Here is a 23,057-nt window from a genome sequence, read left to right as displayed (position 1 = left end):
CCCAGTGAAACAAAGAAATCTTGAGTCTGCGCGTTAGGGCAGCTGTGGCTGGACACAGCCCGGCCACTGCAGCTTTGGTGGAGTTAGTGGGGCTGATCCTCCTGAGGGGCTGTTGGTGTAAATCAGGAACAGATGCTCCTGAGACAGAACGGTGTAAGATGGATCAAAAAGAAAAATTAAGGGCCTTTGAACTAGTGGAGATCTGTTCACTTCTATTTAGTGGTAGATCGGGTGACTTCTGCCAGTTTGGTTGAGGGAAATAATGTATTTTCTTTCTCAAATTTTTATGAAATCTTTTGTGGAAAAAAGAAACAGAATGTTATCTAAATGGTGAGCTTACAGGATTTGACACTGATGTTATGAGATACTATCTTCATGTTTATAGATCTGTACCAGGCATGTGGAAGTAATTCAGTAGCCACAGTAACTGAATGACATGATAATGGCCTGATAACCAACAGAAACAGAGTCTCACCTAAGGATCATTTTCAGCTGCTGGGAAGCATGGGGAATTATATAATGACTAGAAAATACGGTAAAGAAACTATGCTCCACTTGACCTGTGTACATAAAGAACTCTTGAATGAATGTACCACATCCAATTTTAAAAGCTCTTAGTAGCCTAGCTTTTATATATCACTCAGTATCACTGAGTGAGCCGTGACTGTGCTTTTTAGGGTGTGAGCATCCTCCTCCATCTGACATTTTTCCGATGTTTGAAGGCAACATGTTTCAGGAACGTTATTTTAAATACTCCAACACAATAAATCTCCTTTAAGCATAACAGAAAAACCCGCATCCTGTGAGTGTGGTCGAATGCTGGCACAGGCTGCCCAGAGAGGTTGTAGAGTCACCATCCCTGGAGATGCTTGAAGCCTGGCTTGGCTGGGGCTGAGCAGCCGGTTCCAGCTGACTCAGCTTGGGCCAGGGGCGGACTGGACCAGCTCTAGAGGCACCTTCAGCCCCAGCTGTTCTGGGTTTCTATGAGTCTAATCAAATTACCATCTAATAAAAATTATCATCCATTGCCAAACAGATTCAAAAAGAAAGTCACATTCTTTATCTGATTATAGGGGTGTACTTTTGACAGATAGGAAAATACGTAAACACAGGCAAGCAAACAGCAGCATTATTTTAGATTCTCTGATCTCTAACTAGAAGTCACCCGAAACGCCCCACCAGCACAGAACGAGGGTGATTTCTGCCGGCGCACAGGTGAGCACCAAAGCAGCCATGCGGGGCTCGGGCCGCACGCACCTTCCCGTCGGGACAATGAGCGCTTTGTGTGTTTTCAGGGAAGACTCCGTCCCGCCGCCAGCCCCGCCGAGGCCGAGCGCCCCGCCAGCCCCGAGCGCCCCGCGCCCGTCCCCCCCGCCCCGGCCTCTGCTGAGCAGCCACCTAGCGGGCAGCGCCACCTAGGGGGCAACGCCGCGCCCGGCCCGGCGGGGCAGCGCCGGCGGAGCCTGCGCGCTTCTTCTCCGCATCTGCGCGTCCCGCTGTGGTGTGTCTGTAATCACCTCTGGGGGGGAAAGTGTCCAAAACTGCCCTGCGCAGCAGCGCCCGGCTCACCCTGCGGGCGCTCGGCAGCGCTCCACCGGGCCCCCAGAGACCGGTTTTTATCTCGAACCTGGAGCCTTTATCCGACGTTTCCATAGTGCCCTCCACCCGGGTGCTCTGTGCCGCTGCCCGGGACGTGGGGACAATCCTCCCCACGGGGGTGGCAGCAGCCAGGGGCGAGAGAGGCACCAAGGCGGCTTTCCTGCCTGGTGCTCACCGGGCACTGCCGGGGAAGGGAGGAGGAGGCGGAGGATGGGGAGGCATCAGGGGGCTTTTCTCTCTGTTGGGCTTTTCCCTCTTTCTGGCCTAGTAATACTGAAGCTGCGTGAGATGGAGGTAGGAAGACCCTACCCTGACTAAGTGGTGTTACATTTTTCCTTTTTGGAGTACTAGTTGTAAACCTAAGGATGACAAGGGAAAAGGATTTTGAGGGCTACAGAGAAATCTGGATTGTGTCACCTGGAAGGAAATCTCCAGGCAGGTCTTCAGGAGGGGCATTTCTGTGCTTTTTTTTTCAGCCTAGTCCAAAGAGCAAGTTCAGAGACAGCAATTTCTGACTAGAGTCTGTTGTTCTAACTGCACCACTCTTGCTTCATGTGCTTCAGGATGTTTGTTTTCTGAAGTCTTTATATCCCTACCACTGCATAGATGGTCTTGATAGTACACTGGTGACTGTCATAAATGCCAGTGTGTCTCTGCCCTAACTGTTTAGTAGGTAAGAAATATCTCTGCTTACTAGAACGGAGAGGAATGATGAAACACATGCCTATGCACACAGCCAAGAACAGCTTTATTTTCAAAGATTATGTTGTCAATAGTTTGCTTTTGCGTACTGCATTCTTTTTCCTCTAGATTAGGACAGGACTTTAGCATAGGAACAAACAGCCATGACAGCCACAGTGCTGCCATCATGGAAAGTGAAGTGTTAAAGAATTAGGTCACCAAATGGTACAAGGCCTTAACTGCAAAAGGCTATGCACCTTTATTTCCTGTGGAATCCAGTGGGAATAGAATACTTTGAGAATCACCATCAATGGCATAGCTAGAGGTGCTGAAAACTGGAATCTGAAGGGACATGTGACAGCATTTTCACCGCTTCAGAGGCACATTTATTCCGAGAGCCAAAGATAGCAAGATAAGGGAGGAGATTGTCTTATAATTGTCTTATAATTGTGGGATTTGTGTTCTCTAGGGCCCAGAATGCAACTGTCCTAGATTTTATTTATACATACAGTTAAAAATAAATCGTACTTTTCCCAAAAAGCTGTCCCTAAAAGTTGAAAGAACTTTTATTGGAAATCGAAGCTGCACCACAAAAAGTGGATCCAACAAAAGAGCACAAAGTAGATAAGGGACAGCTATAACTCTACATGTGCTCATTAGTGCCTTGTAGGCAGCAGCTTGTTGGTACATGCTCAGCTGAGGGATGAGGGTACGGTGGATCTCCCCAGGGAGCTTTATCACGGGGAGAGCTCAGAAGATGGCCTGGAGCTGTTTGCTGGTGCTGTGAGGAATGGCAGAGCAGAGACATGACTGACAGAGCACTGCAGCACAAGCCATCATCTGGTGAATGAAGACACGGGTTGGACATACAAAGCCTACAAAAGAGAAGAAAACTCTTTTGCATGTTTGATTTGGTAGAGATGGGAAGGGTCTTTTTCCCTCAGCAAAGTTTAATGCTCTCTCAAGTGAGCAGCAGAGCAGGGCCTGCCACTGCTTACTGTTTGAAATGATATTCTTCCATTCAGCCAAAAAGAACTCTGAAAAGCATCTTACTCCAAACCATACCTGCAAATTCAACATAAATAGTGCTATAGAATAAGAGAAGGGCAATGTATTTTCATTGAAATAGCAAGATGTGAAGCTCTCCAGGGCAATTGAAGCAGGACTGAAAGGGGTAGTATGTACATGGGATTAAAGAAGTAGACAAATGCAAAATGTAAAGAGAGGAAATTAGAAAGGCACACACAGAAAAGAGAAAATATCTAAAGCAGAACAGCGTGGGGGAAGTGACTCTAGTTTCACATAGGTGTGGATGAAAACAAAACAGTGGTGAAGGGAAACACCCTGTAAGGTGACATCCGCATTTACTGAAAAAATTAGTAGGGCTGTGGGGTTTATGGGTCTAATTTTGCATTGTTTGCAAGATCTGCAAAACCTTTTGCCTCTAACTATTCCTGCACAATGAACTAATCTGTCTTATCTTTCTAAAGAAAACTTAATTCTTGTTTCCTCTTTGAGGCAATATAGGTTTAATGTAATCAAAAGGTTTGCAAGAACACATGATACTTATCAGTATTATATTTTGTGGAAATTATTGAGAAATCCCCTATGTATTTTTTGGTCACGTGAACCCACTTTGTTCAGGCTGCTTACCTGGATGTTGATAGGGATGCTCTGGAAGACACACGTGCAAATGGTAACATCAAAGTACTCTGATCTTATCTCGGCATAATGACGGAATAAATTTGTTTTGGTATTCCCAAAGTGCATGTTTTTTTCCATTCCATGAGTTTCAAAATTTCAACTCCTTATTCCTTCTTGGGGTGAAAGTAAAATCTGAAATGTTAAGCATGTTGTTTGTTCACATCAATGTGGCAGAGGCAGAGAGTAATTAAGGCTTAAAATTCTCTTCTGTTGGACATTATGTCTGGACAGTTTTTTAATAATAAGATTCTGTGGCATGGTTGAAAACATTCTTTAACAGCTGTTGATGTGTTAATCCAGCATGGCGAAGATAAAACTGAAAAGACATTTCAGCCATAGGGTTTATATTTATATATAAAATCAGTATATCCTTAAAGCCAACAGCATGTTTACATCTGAATCCTGTATGATAGTGGTTGATACATTTAATATGGCATGTGGCATAAAACAGGATTTGATAAGGTTTTCTGCTCAGCCATGCTTCTCTTGTGTAAAATAATATTTATAACAATGTTCTCTACAAATCACATCATAATGCTGAATACTGTTTTGAAATGCCCTGTGCATCAGCAGTATTTTCCAAAGGTTATGTCCCTGTGATTTGTGCTAATTAGCAATGAGTTGGCTCTGGGGCACAAGGCACGGTCATGGAGGATTTTCAGAGGTTGGTTTCAAAAACCTCAAATTAGCTGGTGTGAACAGACCTGAAAAAAATAGGCTGGAGCGGGATCTCATATAAGATCAATCATTTGGAGACAGGTGTGCAGAACTGAGAAAATAATACATCTTCATGTGAACTTTGGGAAAGCCTGTACTCAAAATCCTAGGCGAGGACCCAGGTGGTACTTCTCATCCACATGACTTAGTCTTCAAAGCCTTCCAGAATCTGAAACTGCACAGACATCTTTTTGCACAGTCCTTCACAACTGCTAATTTTTGTGTGCTCCTGTTTCCATCTCCTCAGCTCCTACAGTGCTGTCCTTCCCAAACTGAACCCACGGGAGCTGAATGTGATTTTTTTGTGAAAAGCCTAACTAAATCATAATAACCTGTTCTCACTCATATCCCAGTGCTGAGCACCTCTGTGTATGTCGCTACAGCACCTGGCAGCGTGTGCTGGAGGCTGGAGTGTCTGGCACCGGTCTCCAGGAAAACAGTAAAAAACGAGTGAACATGTAAACCAAAGGCAGCTGTAGCAGGTACCACTGATCTCAGCCCACTGGAACCTGCTACCACTACCTAGAAACGATGAGGGGGTGGGCACTGAGCATCCTTTCCCCCCGCAAGTCAACAAGAGAGAAATCGTGCCTGTACATGTCCTGTACACATCTAAATCCACTTAAACAGACATAAATGAAGTTAAAATAGATGAAAGACAGTACTGCTAGTCATTCTCTAGGCTATAGGTATAACATGGGGTAATGTTTGATGCTGTCAAAGAATACGCAATTCACAGCCCAAAGAAAAAAATATTGCTGTTTTTTCATAAAAATCCACTAAAGACTGGAAAGAAAACCGCACACAATTTCTGTAGTCAGTAGTAAGCACTGCCGGCAGCACTCTGTTTCTGAATAAAAATAAACATTAAATGTTATGAATATGGAGATAAATATAACAGGATTTGTATTTGGAGAGAAAAATGGCTTATTTCAGAATGTATCTTAAGTGCATTTATGAGTCACATAGTCTAAATGATGAGAGAGTTCAAGCACCACAGACAGATAGTAAATAAAGCCCAAGAAATGCCCAGTCTGGCATGTGTTGCTCTATCAGGAAATGGAAGCATTCAACAGAGAGGAAAACTGATCAGCCACTGACAGGAGATAATGGACTTATCTGCTAAGGGAGTTGAGATAATGTAATATTTAATATGACATTCCTGATAACTAGTCAGGAAGATCTACCTGTGCCAGGTTTCCAAGGTTTTATTTGTAATTGAATGCAACTGAATATCACTAGAAAGCAACGTAAAGGGGAAAGAAGTCTCCTGCAATTTATTGCCAAGTGCAGAGCACCTTCAAGTCTAAAGATAGAGTCTCAATCCCAAAGAGTTTACAGGCCCCAATTTAGGACTGATTTAGATTTAAGCAAGTAGGTAAGTACTTTGTAGAGAGAGGGCAGCTCATTTTGTTGCCACTGAGAAGGGCAGATGTCTTCCTGTCCTCCCTGTCTCTGAATCTCTGTGCCTGCTTTTGGCTCTGCAGTCTCACCCACACCTGTGTGTGAGCTCTGGCACCTGTTTGACCTCAGACTGAGCTCATGCAGTGTAATGCAGCTGCACAAAACTTGATCTTTTTTCCCCTATATTGTCTGCTGGTTTAATGAGCTGAGTTGGCCTGTAGTTCATTTCTCAGCTGTTAGAGGGCTAGAAATTACAGCTCCTGGCAGGTACAGTCCTTAGTCCTCTGCACGTGGTAGTAGCTGTCCGGATGTACGGGGGCTGGTGGGGCATCCTATAGTTATTTAACAACGTGATTCTTGACATGTTTGGAATGATTGTGTTTTTTTCTTTAGTGTAGGGTCTGATTCCCTGCATCTGCACCACTGTGGTATCTGTTGGTTTCAGTGCAGCTGGTGTAGGGCCAACAGAAAAATTAGGCTGGTAATGTTTGAATCATTTGTGAAAGACATCTGGGCTTTACATATGTATAAAATAAAAAAACGCTCTTTTTCTGTTCTTGCCACTTTTCTTTTTCTCTATAATTGCAGCAAATATGGAGTTCCTCCAAAAACAAGCATTCACTTCTTAATGCTGAAGTCATTAAGAAAAGATGTAGAGAGCAAGCAAATTGTCAATAAGTGGCGTGTCAACATTTAGGGATGCAGACTAAACAGTGGTGTTGATAAATCACCATAAAAATAACCTTATTTGGGCATTATGACTTGAGCAGAGCTCCTCTTGATGTTGACAGAAGTTTTCCCCGCAGAAAGAATTTCAAATTTGGTTTAAATTGTAGCATTCACTTTTCCCTCAAGAAGATAAGTGCAAAATTAGTCTCCTGCCACATTTCTTACCTATCATGTAATGTAATAACTATTTTCCTCAGACAAAAGCCTGATATTGGCACTGTAAAGTACTCCTGCTGGAAGAATGAAGTGCAGTTCTGAAGTAAGAGATGATGAGAGGGAAATAAAGCAGGGAATGATTTGATGACAGCTATGAGGAGAACACAGGTGGAATGGAAAACTTGAAAAAGCCCATATCCTTGTTATTTAAAAACACAAGATTGCTAACTTAAATGAACAGAAGAAAGCAAGCAAGCAAGCAAGATCTTGGCCAATGACAGCAGCAGCCTGCAGAGTGCAGTGAGAACCCGTCCAGGGCCACAGGGCAGCTCTGCTTTGTGCGGTCAGTCCCTGGGTTGGATTTGTTGGTCCCACCAGCCCCCACATGAGCCACTGCACTGTGTCACCTGCTTTGGGGCTGGTGAGCTGCAGCGGGTCCCGAGGCCACAGCAAGCAGGGCTGGGGCTGTCTGCACCCTCTGGTGCAGGGAAGAGAAATGTTTGAGCAGCGTGCTTCTCTGCTTGGCATGTTTCCCACAGGGCCATTGAAGCTTTGAGAGACTTTTCAGCTCTCAGTCTCTCGGGAACTCTGTTTTTTGGGAACCAGAGCCTGCCTGCTGCAACCGCTGCCTCTGAGTCACTCTGTGCATAAGCCTGCAGCTGCTGACGACTTCCCCCACCAAAAGATCTTTATTTTTTTCATTTTTGTTTTCAGAGCTGGGGCAAAACAGCCCTGCCTGGAGCTGGGTGTCAGGAATCACAACTTCATATCCATCATGCTGACTTGGCATTTGGGAAGATGCTCCTTATTGAGGCCATTGCCTCTCTTTTTCTTGCCTAACAGCAGATGTTTCTGATTTACCCTCATAGCACATGCAGTTTCAGAAATATGCATCTCTTCAATTCCAAATGATATCACCATATTTGTCAGCTTTTAGATTCATTATTAAACTATGTATTGTGTGTTCGTTAAATGGAGTGTTTCTTTGCCAGTTTATGACTCCCTGGATTTGGCTAATTGTCTTCTTGTTTGTTCATTTTTAATCACTATTGCAACCCTCTGATTCCAACTACTAGAAAGAATCTTGAGGTATGTTCTGGAAATCCACAGATTTCAAGATACTTTTTTCTCTGTTGGCAGCTCTTTTCCCAGGAAATACCCTTTTCTCTGCTTTTCATGGCAGCCATTGTCAGCTGTTGCACTCAACAGAGCAGAACAAGAGAGGATGGGTAGTACTTGACATAAGTCATTCCTGGAAGCACCAGCAGCTCAAATGAGCACAAGCGCTTACCTGGTGTCTTAGGAGGGATGGGGTGTCTTGGGTTTGTGTGGTTTTGACACATGGCAGAGTGTAACGTCGGTCACAGTGCAGGATGCTCCCCAGCATGGAAAGACAGAGCAGAAGGACTGTGTAACTGAATTCAGGCAAAAGACAGGAGCTGAGTTTCACCATAAGACAATGAACTGTCCCTAATTTTGTAGTGAGCCATGATCACTCAGTACATGGATAGTGAGGGTCTCTGCTTTTCAGGAACACCATGTATTAACTTGATTTCTTTGTTAGTGTCATTCCCACCTTTGCAACCGCTCCTGTCCCAAAACACCTGAGCTGCCATTTAAATCAGCTCAGCATGTAATTTATTTATTGTTATTCGCTGTGTCTTTTTTCTTTTTTTTTTCTGAAGCTGCTGAGAAATACTGAAGTGGAGGATATACAGCCCAGTATCTTGGAGCACTGGTCTCAGTACAGCTTGACGTGGCACAGATTTGTTAGGGGGTTGAATGTAATTATGACTCTGTAGAAGATAACTATACTGGTCCACTTACAGGATTCTTGGAGGAATCTGAAAGAGTATATTTAAGCCAAAATTTCCAAATTTACATTTCAAAAGTTTAAGACGTCAATATATTATCAGCATGTGGCTTGATTTCAAAGGCCTTCTTGTTGATGTTGATGCACAGGCTGAGGCCCACCATTAGCTTCAATAGATAGGAGAAAATAAGATTAAAAATCCTTCTCTCTTGGTTATGTCTTTTGAGGAGCTCAGAGAGATAAACAAGGAACAGTAATTCCCAGATTTGCAATAAAAACCTAAGTGACATGAATCTCAGGTCTTGGGTCCAATCTGTCACTGCTCCAACCTGTACGTTTTGGTCTGAGTTGAACTGGGGGAGCGCGTGGCAGCAGCTGGTGGCAGCTGTCCAGCCTTAACTACAAGGAAAAGTCAGGTATGTAGTCACAGCTCACATAAACACTTTTGTTGAAAAAAAAAACAAACAAACAATCAATCTCTGTTTCAAAGCTGTCATAACCAGAAATGGGTGTCAGGGTATATTTTTTTGTTGTTGTTCTTTGACCTTTTCTAATCCTGCGTAGACTTCCAGCATTCCTAACAATATCCTTGAGGAAAGGAGTTTCCTAACATGCTTCCTCACTGCTTTGAGGAATATTTGTTGTCTTTAGTTTGTTTTGAGGCTGTGCTGTACTTGCTTCATCCTGGCACTGGACGAGACAGTGAGCAATCAGTCCCAGGCATTGCTCTTGAAAGGCAAGCAGCTGCTCAGATCCCATCATGTACATAAAGTCAGATTCATTTCCTCCTGCTTATAACTTTACATCTAAATATAATGGATTTTATTTGCTGTATTAAATCCTAGTCACTGTGGGGTATTTTGATAGTTCTTCACAGTCAGCATTCCTCTTAACCACTTTGAATAACTATGAATCAGCAGCAAACTTTGTCCCCTTAATATTCAGCCCTCTATTGCTTACTTGCTTTCATTAATACCTTTTCTTATCCTGTAGCTAGCTTCTTTTTTCCAAATTTTAAAAAATCTTTCCTGACCTCCAGTATGGATGCTGAACAGAAGTGTATTTGGGACCCTATTAAAGGGGAGCTCTGCAAAAGTAGCATTTTGTCTTCAATGAGTAGAGCTGCAATGCTTCTCTGTTTCATTTATGGGTGCTTTCTATAGCTGCTCAATCTTGCATTTCCAGTCTTCTCATCTTTTATTAAGTAAAAAGTGCAGTAGTCCCACAGCCCTGGAACCAGCTTCATGCCTAGCCTTTGCCTGGGGCTAAGGCTGAGCCTGGGACCCCCAGTCATGGTCCAGAGGATAAACTGACCCAGGGACCAGTCTTAGGGCAGCACAGCCTCTCTCTCGCTGGTTTCCATCCAGCAGCACTCCAGCCCAGCACTGGCTTTGTCTGTCTCCCATCCCTAACCCTGATGGGGTAAGAGCAATGAAGGCCCAGCAGGATCATGGGCATGGCAGCCAGGATGGGGAGATCTGCACCTTCCCCTCCACATCTTTTGTCTCACAGTCGAATTACCATCCCTTTCCCTAGGAGGAAGATGAGTAGAGCCATCCATCTGTTCATTTCCCACCAGTCAGGCCTAGCTCCAGCATGTCAGTTTTGTTTTCTTCACTCCCACTGTCTTGCTCTTCTTGTTTATTAGAGAAGTCCTTTAGACCAGTCCAAGCTTTTGTGTTTTATGCAGTCAGGCTTTATTTCTGCCATTTGCATTGTGTTGGATTTTTGCAGCCTCAGTGGCAGGCTGAGCTGGCCCTCGGTTACCGGCTCTCTGAGGAGCAGAGACCCCACGCTGAGCATAGCTGGCTCCTTGCCACCTGCTCCTGTGATAGAGGAAGGGTGTCAGAACAAAGCTGGCGGCATGAATTGGCATGATGAGGTGAGAAAGTAGGGTGCATGGTGCTCCAGCTGATGCTTGCCAATGTAATTGCCCTCTAGGCAATAATTCTTGCCAGTGTGGTCGCCTCCAGGGACCCTCTGCAAACCAGCATAAGCCAGAATCGCTTCTGCTTTCCCATCACTCAGCTGCCATGAGTGTTAACCTCACATTAATCCAAGACTGAACCCTTAGATTCATATTAGTCAGTTTTTCATAATAACAAATTGAATGAAATTAGCTCTTCTTTCAAAACTCTTAAAGTGGAAGGGAGAGAAAGCAGTAGAAATGTTTGGAAGAATGGCCTTGGGAGAAAAATCTTTTGTACTGCTGCAAAGTATAACACTACGAGGAAGGTATGCTCACCTAGTACTCGGAGTCTGCTTGGCACTTGCTATGGTAACTTGTCTGTTCTTAAACCAGCAGAAGCAGCTCCTAAAGCCGCCTTCCCGATGTGTCCCTAACAGAGGCCAGGAAGGGCAGGGTCAGTTGTATGGCAACAAAAGCAGGAAAATAAGAACTACTGTAAATTTAAGGCAGAAAAAGAAAATGTGGGAAAGATCTGAAAACAACAAAAAAAAATTATATCTGAGATTCCAAGACACATCCAGATCCTCACAGTAAAGGTCACCTCTAGCAGGTTGGAGCAGGTAGCATATGTGGGGACTTTTAGACCTTCCCTTCTCCAGAGCGTCATGTTTCCCAAAGGCTTGAGTTTCAGGACATCACAAAGACCTCATCCCCTGCCACCTTCTGAAGAGCTGGGGCTTGAATACCAAGGACTAGCTTGACACTACACTTTCAAATTGCCCTCAAATGAGCTTCTCAGTTGATTCTTGTTTTGTGAGAGTTTTTTATTGAGTGTGGCAAATGTTCTTCACTCTGGATGACTGCTGTTATACAAATAAATTGGGTCGGGTCACAAAATGTACCTCCTCTCTTTCTAGCAGCTAGAACATCCAAAAAAGAGTGAGCAAGACGGTCCCTTGTGAAGTAGCAACTGCCTGTATGGAGCATCTCGGTGATAGATGGGACAGATGGGTCATAGAGTGCCTGCGATGGGGGCTTAGTGCCACATGAGCTCCCACAGTGCTGCCCTGTGCCAAACTCCCAACCTGAATCCTGGCCTGACTGGAAAAAGCCTGGTCATTCTTAACCAGCTTTCCAAGCACCACTGCTGACTGTTTCAACTATTAAATGTTTTAAAACTTCACAGCCAGGAAGTACTGGTTCCTCCCAGTGCAGTCTGTGGGACTTGGCAGGAATTTTGTAGGGATTCCAGCACATTTGCAGACCTACATCACGTTTAAAGCATAAATCTCAGCAATTTGCATGAACCATCCCCCTTTGCACTTTATGGTTCTGTAAATGTCTTTAATAAAAAGCCTACCACAGGAAACATCTGAAGACCACTGCTATTTCACAGCGTCACTACAGGTTCCCGATGCAAGTTAATAAGGCACACACAAGACCTGATGTTTGTGATGGTAATTGCAGGGGCCTCACTTTGAATGCTGGCTAAACCTGATTGTGCACGACTTCCTTTGCAGAGTGTCTGAATTACAGCATAGGCTGAGGCCTGAAAAATCAATGTCTGCTTTAATCACCCAACTAAAGCCTTTGAAAATCATTAGAAATTTGGTAAACTTAAAATATTTATCCATATATCATTTTTAAGCAGACAGTGGCAGACCAGCACAGCTCCATTTGTTAAACTGGGCAACCACTGCGGGAGGGGTAAAAGAAGCAGAATTAGTGCATTATGGCTGAGTAGGCAACTGAAATACTGAGAAAGTCACAAGTTACCTGTCAACTTTACCTGATTTATAATCTTTAGCTGAGGTCACCCTTCAAGTGGCAAAATTCAAAACAAGGGCCAGGAAAAGTCTTGGTGGCTACAGAGCAGTAGTGCCCCCCAAACTGCCACGGGTGTGGATAAACTCCTGCAAGGCCTGAGGAGCAGAACAGAGGGTGCAAAGGAGAAAAGGAAGCAGTTCCATCAAGATCCTTCATTGCTGGAAGAAAACCAGCTGTCTGTGAACCAGTGTTCAGAGTGGGACTTCTTATGGGTCAATATTGCTTATGAGAAGAGGAAGAAGAACTTTCTGATGCCAGTGGCCTAATATTTAATCAAATGAAAAAAACAGAAAGTAAACATGGTATTTCAGTCCAGCTGGACTAAATCCACCCATCTGCAAAGATTTAACTTTGAAAGATCTGTCTTCTTAACTTGCAGATTTCTTTAACTGCTTCTTCTTTGGAAGCAGTGGCATCTAAGTGCAGTATTACTATTCTAAATATATGATCTCTCTTTCTGAGAAAAAAAGAGGTGCTCAGAGAGGATGAGCACGTAGGTTGAGAGGCACTGACCAGTACACCAGTGCTTCATGTTCCTCTTGGGCTGTTAGGCTTATGTAAGTGATATTTGATTTTGTAGAGCTTAAGGTAGCTTAACAAACTGGGCAGAGATCAAGTACTGGGCTGGCAGAGCTGTTTCAGGTAATCTGTTGCAGTTTTGAACATTTTGGGAGTAAAACCAGACTTTAAAGTGAATTGCCTGTCCTTACAGTGCAACACAGTGGCTGTTGAGCAGAACAAGGCAATATATCACCCTGCTGGCCTCCCCACAAGCAGGGGCACCCCAAGCCGCCGGCCCAGCGCTCCTGTCCCAAGGGTTGGCGGTGTCCGCTGGCTGCCACCCCCGCGGCTCTGCCGGGAGAGGGGAGGGCGCCGGGGCTGGCGCAACTGCACCCAGATCCTGCTCACCCCCCAGCTCCGGGGGTTCGCAAGCCTAGAGTCACCCACCTCGGGAGGACAAGCGGCGGCCGGGTGCGTCTGGCGGGCTGCGGGGCAGCGGGGCACGGCCGGTGTCCTGTCCCCCCGACACCTCCGCAGGCGCGTCCCCCGCCGAGCCGGGCGGCAGTACCCGGTGCGGCAGCGCCACCTAGCGGGCTCCGCGCGCGCCGCAGCCGCGGGCCCGAAGCACCGCCCGCCGCCCCGGGCACCCGCGCCGCTGACCCCACGGCCCGGCGTGTTTTAAACAGCTCTGCTGTCCACCGGCAACTTGCCGGGCAAGCCAGGGCCCGCGGAGCAGAGGAACAGGCAAACAGTCCGGGCCACTCATGAGCTGGCTGTGGTGGGAGCAGGGGTGGCCACGGCGGGGAAGCTGCTGGCACCGCACTCCCGGCTCCTCCGCCCGGCTGGGGAGCGCGGCCACCCCCGCTCCACCGGGGAGCCTGGAGAGCAGCTGCAGACGCTGCTAAGCCTGAGATACTGCGCTCTGCCAAGAAGCAGGCACCTGCAGTTAGCCATGCTTGATGTAGTAGGAACGACCGCTGCTACAGCTGGGCTTGAAAAAGCCCGCTTAAACGAACACTTCTCAAATGCTTAATTGGGCTGTCTTCTTGGCTTGGTATTTATTCGGGTATTTATTACATTTTACTTTATTTTCTGCATTTCCTCATGGAAATGCAGGAACTTAGCTGAACCAGAAAGGCCAGCATATGGTTTGATTTGTCCTAACTTTAGTTTTTCTTTAATGCAAAGTTCAGATACTTAATGTTTTTTTTATATACATGGCAGTTTCTATTTTCCTTCTCCCTCATTGCAACAAACCTCCACAGTACTTCATCTTTTTCATTTATTCTGTCTGCTACTTTATAAATTCTTGGATCCAATATTATGCAGTAGACAAAGGAAAATTGCAGTAAACTCTGTGATTTACCTGTATAATATACTGAACTAGGAAACAAAGCTGCTAATAAACAGCATAATCTTCCAAAAGAACTAGTCTGTAATTGAATTTTTACTTTCTTAGTTCAAGAAAGATAATTCAGGTCATGCTACAGTAAAATATCAACTACATCTATTAATGAAGTTTCAGTGATACTTCAATGTTTTTAATTTTTCATTAATTCCATAATTATGAAAAAAATCATCTGGAAACAGCAACACTCAGAATTTAACAGAATGAAAGATGTTGCTTGTATGTAATAACTGATCATTCCAGCACTGAAAAGATGGAAGTGAAAAGACAGCTTCACAGCTAACAGGGAAATGCAGGCAATGGCAAAAAGGCACAGGATGTATTAATATTTCACTTCAGAAACTGACAAAAGATTTAAAATAATTTATCACTTTAATTCCATTACCTATAAATTAAGAACCATAAGTAATGGTAACCTCTTTATTTAGGATGCAGTCAACAGAGTCCCAGCTTGGTTCAAATTTTCACAAATATGTATTCAGATTTAAAATGCTGGAATACATAAACAAAACCATAGACTTCTACACTTGCAAGAAGCTGCCTTCCTCAGTATAAGAAATGCCAGCATGCACCGCTGTACTTTAACAGCTTCATTCCACTTCCATTTATTGCTTCTGCACTTGCAGCCCCACTAGTGCTGCCTGGCTCCGTGAATGAACACTGGACTGCAGATTTCTAACCCAACCGTATCCTTCAGAGATACATCCAATTGTGATGTTCAGAGGAACAGTCTCCCACAGGATTTGCGATTCACCCCTGTCTCCTTATATGATATCCCAGAAAACTAATCTCCAGGATGACAGCTCATTCAGCACTCTGGCAAGAATACCCACGCTGAGCTCTTCTTTAAATAATGACCTGACATTTGTTCTGTAGAGGGAGACAAAGCCCAGACTGATGAGAACAGTTGGCAGCTGCTTTCATTTGTGCCACTCAGAAGCCAGCTGATAATTTGTCCTCGGGGACCCATCACTTGTTGGCAGACGGACCTGTCCAGTGCACTTTGGTATTACTTTTGCTGTTACCTCCCACCCCAGTGTATGTGGCACTCACAGAGTCAATATTCAAGGCAGACTAAACTAAAACTGACTGCCAAGAGTCATAAAGGATTTCATGGTACTAAGAACTGGGGCATAAGATCACAGATGGATTTGGTGATGATAAATACAAAGTAGCGGATATTGGGAAAGACAAATTTGTTAGACCTACATCAAAGGTTAAATCAGCTATTGCTTAGAAAAGAGATTCCAGCATCTCTGAGCACACCTTAATGAAGACAATAGCTAAGCAATGGTCAAAAAGGCAGAGTATTACAAATTACTAGGCAAGCAGACCAAACCAGAAAACATTATTCCATATGAATTGTGAGTTCACCTTTTGTGTACAGCATGCAGCTCTTGTTCCTTTAAATTAGCAGGAGCAGAATTACAAAATGTACAGACAAGGGTGACCAGGATAGTCAGTGTCTTCCATACAGGGAGAGATGAAATAAGTGAGTGCTTTCCAGCCTGGAAGAAAAGTGGTTACTATGGGCTGATAATAATGATGGTACATAAAACCATAAGTGGGATCAAGGAGGAGAACAGAAACAATTGTTCATTATTTCTCACAGTAGAAAACTAGGAGATATAAAATGAAATGTTCACACAGTAGGTTACATGAAATAATCACATAACAATGTATTTTTTCACACAGTCCGTAATTAGACTGTAGCATTAACTGCCAAAGGATGTTGTTGAGGGTAACAATTTAGGATGGTTCAAAGAGATGTTTATGTTGGACAACACAGTCAAAAAATGCTTCCCAGTTCTTGGAAACACTACCTAAACAGATTGGGCTGCCCATACCTCACCTGCAGAAGAGCAGTACCAACAAGAGTGAAAGAGAGACAACTACATGCTTGTTATCGATGCACGTGGTCCTACCACATCTTACATCCCTACAGATGCAGAGCCTGTGCTCAGATGTAGTCACCATGAGGGGATGAGATATGCATCTTTTTCATAGTATGCCTCGTGCTCTATCTATTCGTGGGAGGTTTGCTTTTGTTTTTGGTTTTGGGTTTTTTTTTAAAGGATCCTCCAAATTGTTGCTAGTATGTTGGATGCTTTCTGTTCTACCCAGCAGCAGAGACAGTCATAACTGCACTCCAGAGAGACACACACGCAGAGAGGTAGGGGAAAACAAGCTGAGGCAGGTTTCGCTCTTTAAGGATAAAGAAGCAAAAGCCCCTATGTGCTGCAAATGTTCCAGCAATTATCTTCCAAGTGCATCATCTGCTCTTCCACCTAAGCTACAGTTGAATGTGTCTAATTATCATCGACATCAGCAAGGTCAGGCAGTGGTACAAGCAGCTGCGCTGTTGTTTCACTTCTCTTTATAAAACATGTTCTCTTTAGTACATGATGTCTCCTATTGTCTCGGGATCCTCTCCAGCCACTTTCAGCCAGGCGGTTAGCGAGGAAAGGGAGTGGTGGTTCAGCCCTGGAAGTTACCACGTGATTTGAACACAAGCAGTTCCACCACGCAGAGTTGAAGGGATGCTGTACACAAAGCAGCGTCAAGTTCTCAAATGTATCTCTTTCCCTAGCTATGGCACAGGCTGCAGAAGTACAATGCTGGTTTACGGCTGAATCAAATCTCGTTTTAGTCACACTACTGTCACTGTCCTTCAAAGCTGTTTTAGTTCAGGATGCCTGCACCAGCCTTCCTTCTTTCACATAAATATCCAGTGCTGAGTTTTGCTGAAGAAAATGCAGGAAAGATGAAATTGAATCTTCAACCTGGAGACAGGAGTCCTTCTTTTGCCACTTGTGTCCACGCAGATGAAACCCCAGGGCAGAAGACCATGAGATCAATGCAGAAGCTGCTGTGGTCTCCAGCTCCCTCCGCTGCAGTGCCATGGTGACCCGGGCATGGCCACAGGGAAGCTGCGGTGGCAGGGGGGCAGTGGGGGCTGCCCTGTGGCTCAGATGCATCCAGCCGACTTAAAGCCCTTCAGCCCCAAGCCCTGCAGCTCCCCCACCATGGTGCAACCAAGTGGAGATGCTGCTGCAAGATGACAAACCTGGTTCACATACAGGAATGTGAAGAAAGGGAGCAGCTTAGTCCCACTTTCTGCAATATCCATGACCACAAATAAGCCAACACAGAGCAGGAACTGTTGAGCAGCAAAGTGTGACAGAGTCTCCTATGCCCCCCAAGAGGCAGGGAGGGAGCAGAGCACAAACCAGACCTAGTTCAGTTCCTGCTTTCCTTACAAGGCTGTGTGAGCCTGGCCTGTGGCTCAGGCTACCCTGCAGTCTTGCTTTCTAGCCCCATGTGACTCCTTCCCTTCCCACTTCTAGGCTTCAAACAATCGCCAGTCAACATGGATCAGTAAGTGAGACTGTTTTCACATAAGGCATCCCACACATCACTAAGACATCACAGAACATCAAGCAACTCACCAAGAACATGTTAATACATAAACAACAAGGCTGATATATATTTGCCTTTCCATTGTATTTATTTATATTTAATATGTTTATTTTCACCCATCGCTTCTCATTTGATATCACAAAGTATTTGCTCTGAAGGTAGCCACCACCTCAGCTGAAAAGCAGAGAGATGTGACTGCATTTGGCTGTTTGGTTTGGCCCTCTCTGTTCCTCAGCAGTGTCACAGCCAAAAGCTGGGACAGTCGGTTCCCCCACAAGATCATGGAGCCTGGTCTAGGCACCTTCCCAGCCACTGGCATGTGTTCCTCATTCAATCCCAAAGACAACAGCGCAATAAAAGCCCATCGAAACTAGAGAGGAAGGGGGATGTATAATACCTGTAGCTGGTCTTTTCACAAAAAATGTCATTTCAATTCACTTTTTCTGAACCCAGCAATTGGTGATAAGAAGATGGAACTGAAAAACCGTAAAACCAGAGCAATGCTGTGCTTTGGTAGTGTCCGGTATTCACCCCAGCACAGCCAGGAAGGAAATAATTTGAAAACACCAGATGCTCTTTGCAACTGGTATTTTGGATGTATTTCCAGCCGGGATTTCTCCCCTCCCCATGAAAACAGACACACATTCTCATTTAACAACTAATTGATTTATTTAACAATACAAATTTCTTTCTACTGCATGGTTTAGCAGAGAGAACTTGAGAAACAAAATTAGCTTCTTTTCTTTTTTTTAAAGTTTAAATGTTTACACAAAAACAACCTTTACTTCAGTAAATATAAAATTTACACACAAAAAAAACTACATTAAAAAAGAACAGAATCATGACAAACCAACAACAAAAAAAAAAAGGATGGGAATTCAGTGTAAAGGATCCAATTGCAAGGAAGGCAAGATGGGGCAACACTAACAAGGCATCCCACTTGTACACCTAGGTATCTGAAGTTGTAGGTACAATACAAAATCAAAATACATTAAAATTAGGATTAAAACCTGTATTTTTATACCATAATATTTTATGATATAAATATCTGTAAATTCTGTAGGCAACACAGTTAACATGTGAAATACATAGTTAGCTCTTCACTAGGAAGTCACTGGAGTGGTGCATGGGCACCGTGTCTCCCACGAGTGCGCTAATGGTCAGCAGCAAGCGGACCCAAGACACCCAGCCCGGATGCGATAGCCCCTGGATTCTTTGCCAATCTGTGCTATTTCTCATACGTCCAGAGACACCATGAGAAACTCTGGTCACCTGCAGCAGTGATTTCCAGCACTTCATCTCCTGGCATGATTCTGTTATCTGACTTAGGCATATTCACCTGCCAGATCCCCTGTTTCTCATTCCCTTTTGCACTTTATAACCTGAACTCTAAAGCTATCTTGTAGCTACCAAGAGACACTGGCTTCTGGTTGAGACATTTGGGATACACACTTCTTCAAGCCACCTTCAGGAATCTGTAGAAATCTTTAAAGTAGAGTGGAGAATTTATGGTCAAAGGTTATGTGATACAAAAAACAGGGACTTATATAGTGATGGCTAACTTCAGATCTAAATCTTTAACATATTTTCTATTGCTTTAATATTTAAACTTAACATTCAGTTTTCATATATTAAATGAGCAGAGCATCTTATTGATGGAAGTGCTACATTATCTCCAAAAACACCATCTAGTAAGGGAGACTGTAAAGTTTAAAATTAAGCATAATTCTAAAAATCATTTAAAGGGATCAAGTCTCTTTTTTATAATCAATATTGTGACTGGCAACTTATAAAAGCTTAAATTATAAAACTATTAGTGACTCTGCTTCTTAAACTGTATGTACTATAAAGCTGTATATCTTTGTTACTTACAGATGTTACAAAATTTCCAAGCCAGAAAGTGAAGGGGGGAAAATGTATTCTAAAAGTTTTACAGATTTCATTTTCACTAACAAAACTGCTTTTAATCACAAAAATCTGATTAAGTTTATTCTACTATTTTTTTTTTCCTGGACAGATGTCATAGTGTTCAACCATGCTTTGGAAGACCATTTTCAATGGGTAACTGTAGTTCTCTAGGTCAGCAAGTCTGACTCGCTTTGCTCGGAAACAAAAGCACCAGACTATCTCTAACTTAGCCCTTGTCCTGCAAAAAAACTACACAGCAGGACTCAGGCAGTCTGTTAGGAGAGCAGGACTGGCCCTGAAACAACCAGCTACATTAACTTCTGGAGCAAGCATACGCAATGCTCTCGTTCCACCTTGAGAAAGAGTCAAACAGTATTAAATTCAAGGAAATTGTAGAAAAGACATTTGTTCTATAAAAAACAAACCAGGGAAAACTTAATCCACAGGTGTGCATTAAACATTTAATAGCAAGCCTTTGTTTATGTATATTAATTTAAAGATTATCCACAGGGATCTGTGATACGTTGGCCCTGCCTTGTTACTATAATTAAATTTATTCAAATATTAATTTAAAATAGGAAAACAAAGAAACTACTCCTTGGGGAACATGTTTATTGTGTTTGAGATGATACACTGGGTGCTCTCTGAGCTACAAAGGGAAAAAGGAAATCCTTTCATTACAAACTGACAAAGGTAAAAGTTAAAACAGTTTTCACAACAGCATGTACCACATATTGGAAATAGATCTGGGTTTAATACAAATGACATAATTCCTAGTAATCTACAGCTACCTTTAATAACTTCATACAGATAATGAATTAGGCTAAAATGCACTATAATATTTGGTTGACTTCAGGAACAGTATCCTTAGTACATCACAAAATACATTTTGATATCCCAAAGAAGCAAGACTTGCAAGTAGGCATTTTAAACATAACTAATCTACAGCTACAAATTTCTACTCTTGATAGCATTTACCTTTTTGGGGGGCAGTATCCCAGTCTTCAAAAGGATAAAAGCAGAGTAGAATCAGTATAACATATACACAGAAGTCCGTATTGTAAAGGCTATAAAGATTTGTTGCACACTGCAAAGTTGCCTTCTGCACCTTCACACTGCACAAGTAGTTTGTCATTTATGTTGCATATCTCTTGGTCCACTGTCTGGCTATCCTGTCATGTTCTGCTCTGTTGGTCAGGTACTGAGTGGCTATGCTTCCCACCAGAGGGTCAGCTGCAAAAGGCAGGGGAAGGCACATTAGAAAGCATTCCACAATAAAAAACAAACACCAACAAACAAAACAAACACAAACCATATCCACACATAGTTTAAAATACAGAATCTATTCCAAAATATAGCCTTTGTTAGGCCAGAAAATGCTATGAGATACACCAAGGCTCTTACTACCCAAGACATTTCCAAGAGAAAGCACACAAGGCATGATGAACAGAAAAAGAAAACAGAAAAATCTGTTCTGGTTATCTGAATCTCTCGATCCTGTCCAGCCGGGTGCACTGCTTTCCCCCTTCAGAGGGGCCCTGGGTGCAGGGGACACTCAGCGAGCACAGCCTGGGGTGCTCCTGTCACAGCGCTGGACGGACTAGTGGATATTGGGGTATCAGGACTGCAGGACACACACCTGAGGGATCCAGATGGCTTCAAGAGTTATCAAATTTTTGTATCCAAGAGGCTAATCCATTTCTGCCTGATCATTACCAGTCTTCTGTCAATGAACTGTCACCTTAGCACTACTGCTCAGTTCCTGCTCTGACCACAGGCAATTAGCACTCATTGCCTAATGACACTGGTCACACAGTTGCTTCTGAGAAACTGTGCTGCTTCCAGTGGAGCTCCTCCCCCCAACAGCAGCAAGGAACTCTCTTTGAAAAAGGGAAAAATCTCTCTGAATATCGTCCCTCTCACATTCACAAGATTAAACATTTCAATTGCTGTCCTATGAGAAGAGACTTCCTGTGGCCCTTTCCAACCTGTAGGATTAATGAGTTTATAACTCAAGAGAACTTCGTTGCTTTCCTGGGACCGACCACTCACTGAAGCTCCTGCAATACAGACCTTCAATGACATCAGCTTATCTTCTCCAGCATACCTTGGGAAAAAAAGGGCCTAACACTCTTTACTTTCTGCTGTGCCACAGGAGTGAAAAATGCCATTAAATGTGGGACAACATTGAAGCAGGAGTGTTTCATCCCCAGTTTTAAAATTATTTTTTTTTACTTTAATCTGCATACATTCAAATACACACATTACATTGCATGGCAACTAAGCCAAATGACTAAGAGCGGACACTCAGCAAATTATCAGCTCCTTACCTGGGTTGCAGTCTGTCAGAAGAGAACAAATAGACAGCAGAACCTTTGAAATAGTCAAAGCAGGGCTCCAGTTGTCTTTCAGGATATCCAGACAGATGACTCCCTGACTGTTGATGTTGCAGTGATAAATTCTGGTACGGAAAGTAACCTGGAATCACAATGTGAGAGAGAGTCAGGCAGCGCTGCCCAGGGGTGCTGCCCCTCGTCTCGCAGCAGCAGTGCCCGGGGCACTCCTGGTTCTGCAGAGCTGCCGCACATTTTCTGAAACACAGTCATTTAACAGAAGGGTGTGTATGTAATGTAGTCATGGCTATCTTTAAGAAACCTACCACGGAGATCTTTGGTGCCTAAACTGCTTTTACAGAGGCCCTCTCTCTGGTACCCACAAAAATTAGGGCCTGCTTTGTAGTACTTTATGCTGTTTAAAGAACATATTGCATATCACGAATGATCCAATCACAAATGTAACTTTACTGTGGATTCTGAAGGTGAAGAAGTAGACAGAAATTGGCTGCATGTGCAGTATTAATTGACATTTTCCTTTCCTTCAAAATCCTAAATATAAACCATAAAAATTAATATTTAAAATTGGAGTATCGTATTATTCTTGTTCAAATTGGCAATGAAATCTTTGCCTTACCCTTCATTAGGCAGAACACAGTAAACAGCAAAAACTATGCTATCACACTAATTAATACCATGCTTGTTTTTAAATTATTTCAGACTAATATTGGTAGAGCATGTAAACATTATTCTGCACAAACAATACATTAGAAATATTTAAGTGTTTTAATTATATAAAGCACAAGAAGATGAGGAAATTTCTCCCTTTCATACTAATGCAGAGGGGAAAAATCTATGATGGTTTTTTGAAACTACTGAAAACTCAAAAATGATCATGCTCTAGAAAAAATAATCTACAAGGTTTTAATGAGGAATTTGTCTAAAGCT

At 43.4% G+C, this 23,057-nt stretch overlaps 1 protein-coding gene across 2 annotated transcripts in view; it reads right to left on the bottom strand.

Moving 5' to 3' along the window:
* Positions 1-18,518: 18,518 nt before the first annotated feature.
* UBE2E3 (ubiquitin conjugating enzyme E2 E3) overlaps positions 18,519-23,057 on the bottom strand; it is a 58,623-nt gene continuing 54,084 nt past the window's right edge. For both annotated transcript variants that reach the window (XM_065068893.1, XM_065068892.1), the window contains 2 exons: positions 22,107-22,254; positions 18,519-21,009 (listed from right to left, as the gene is read on the bottom strand). In XM_065068893.1, the coding sequence (XP_064924965.1) occupies positions 20,912-21,009; positions 22,107-22,254 (246 nt within the window). In that variant the 3' untranslated portion in view covers positions 18,519-20,911. The remainder of the gene's footprint in view (positions 21,010-22,106; positions 22,255-23,057) is intronic.

The sequence above is a fragment of the Columba livia genome, chromosome 7 (assembly GCF_036013475.1).
Source record: "Columba livia isolate bColLiv1 breed racing homer chromosome 7, bColLiv1.pat.W.v2, whole genome shotgun sequence".
Classification (NCBI taxonomy): Eukaryota; Metazoa; Chordata; class Aves; order Columbiformes; family Columbidae; genus Columba; species Columba livia.
The sequence above is the reverse complement of the archived record's forward strand: the minus strand, read 5'-3'. Positions and strand labels throughout refer to the sequence as shown.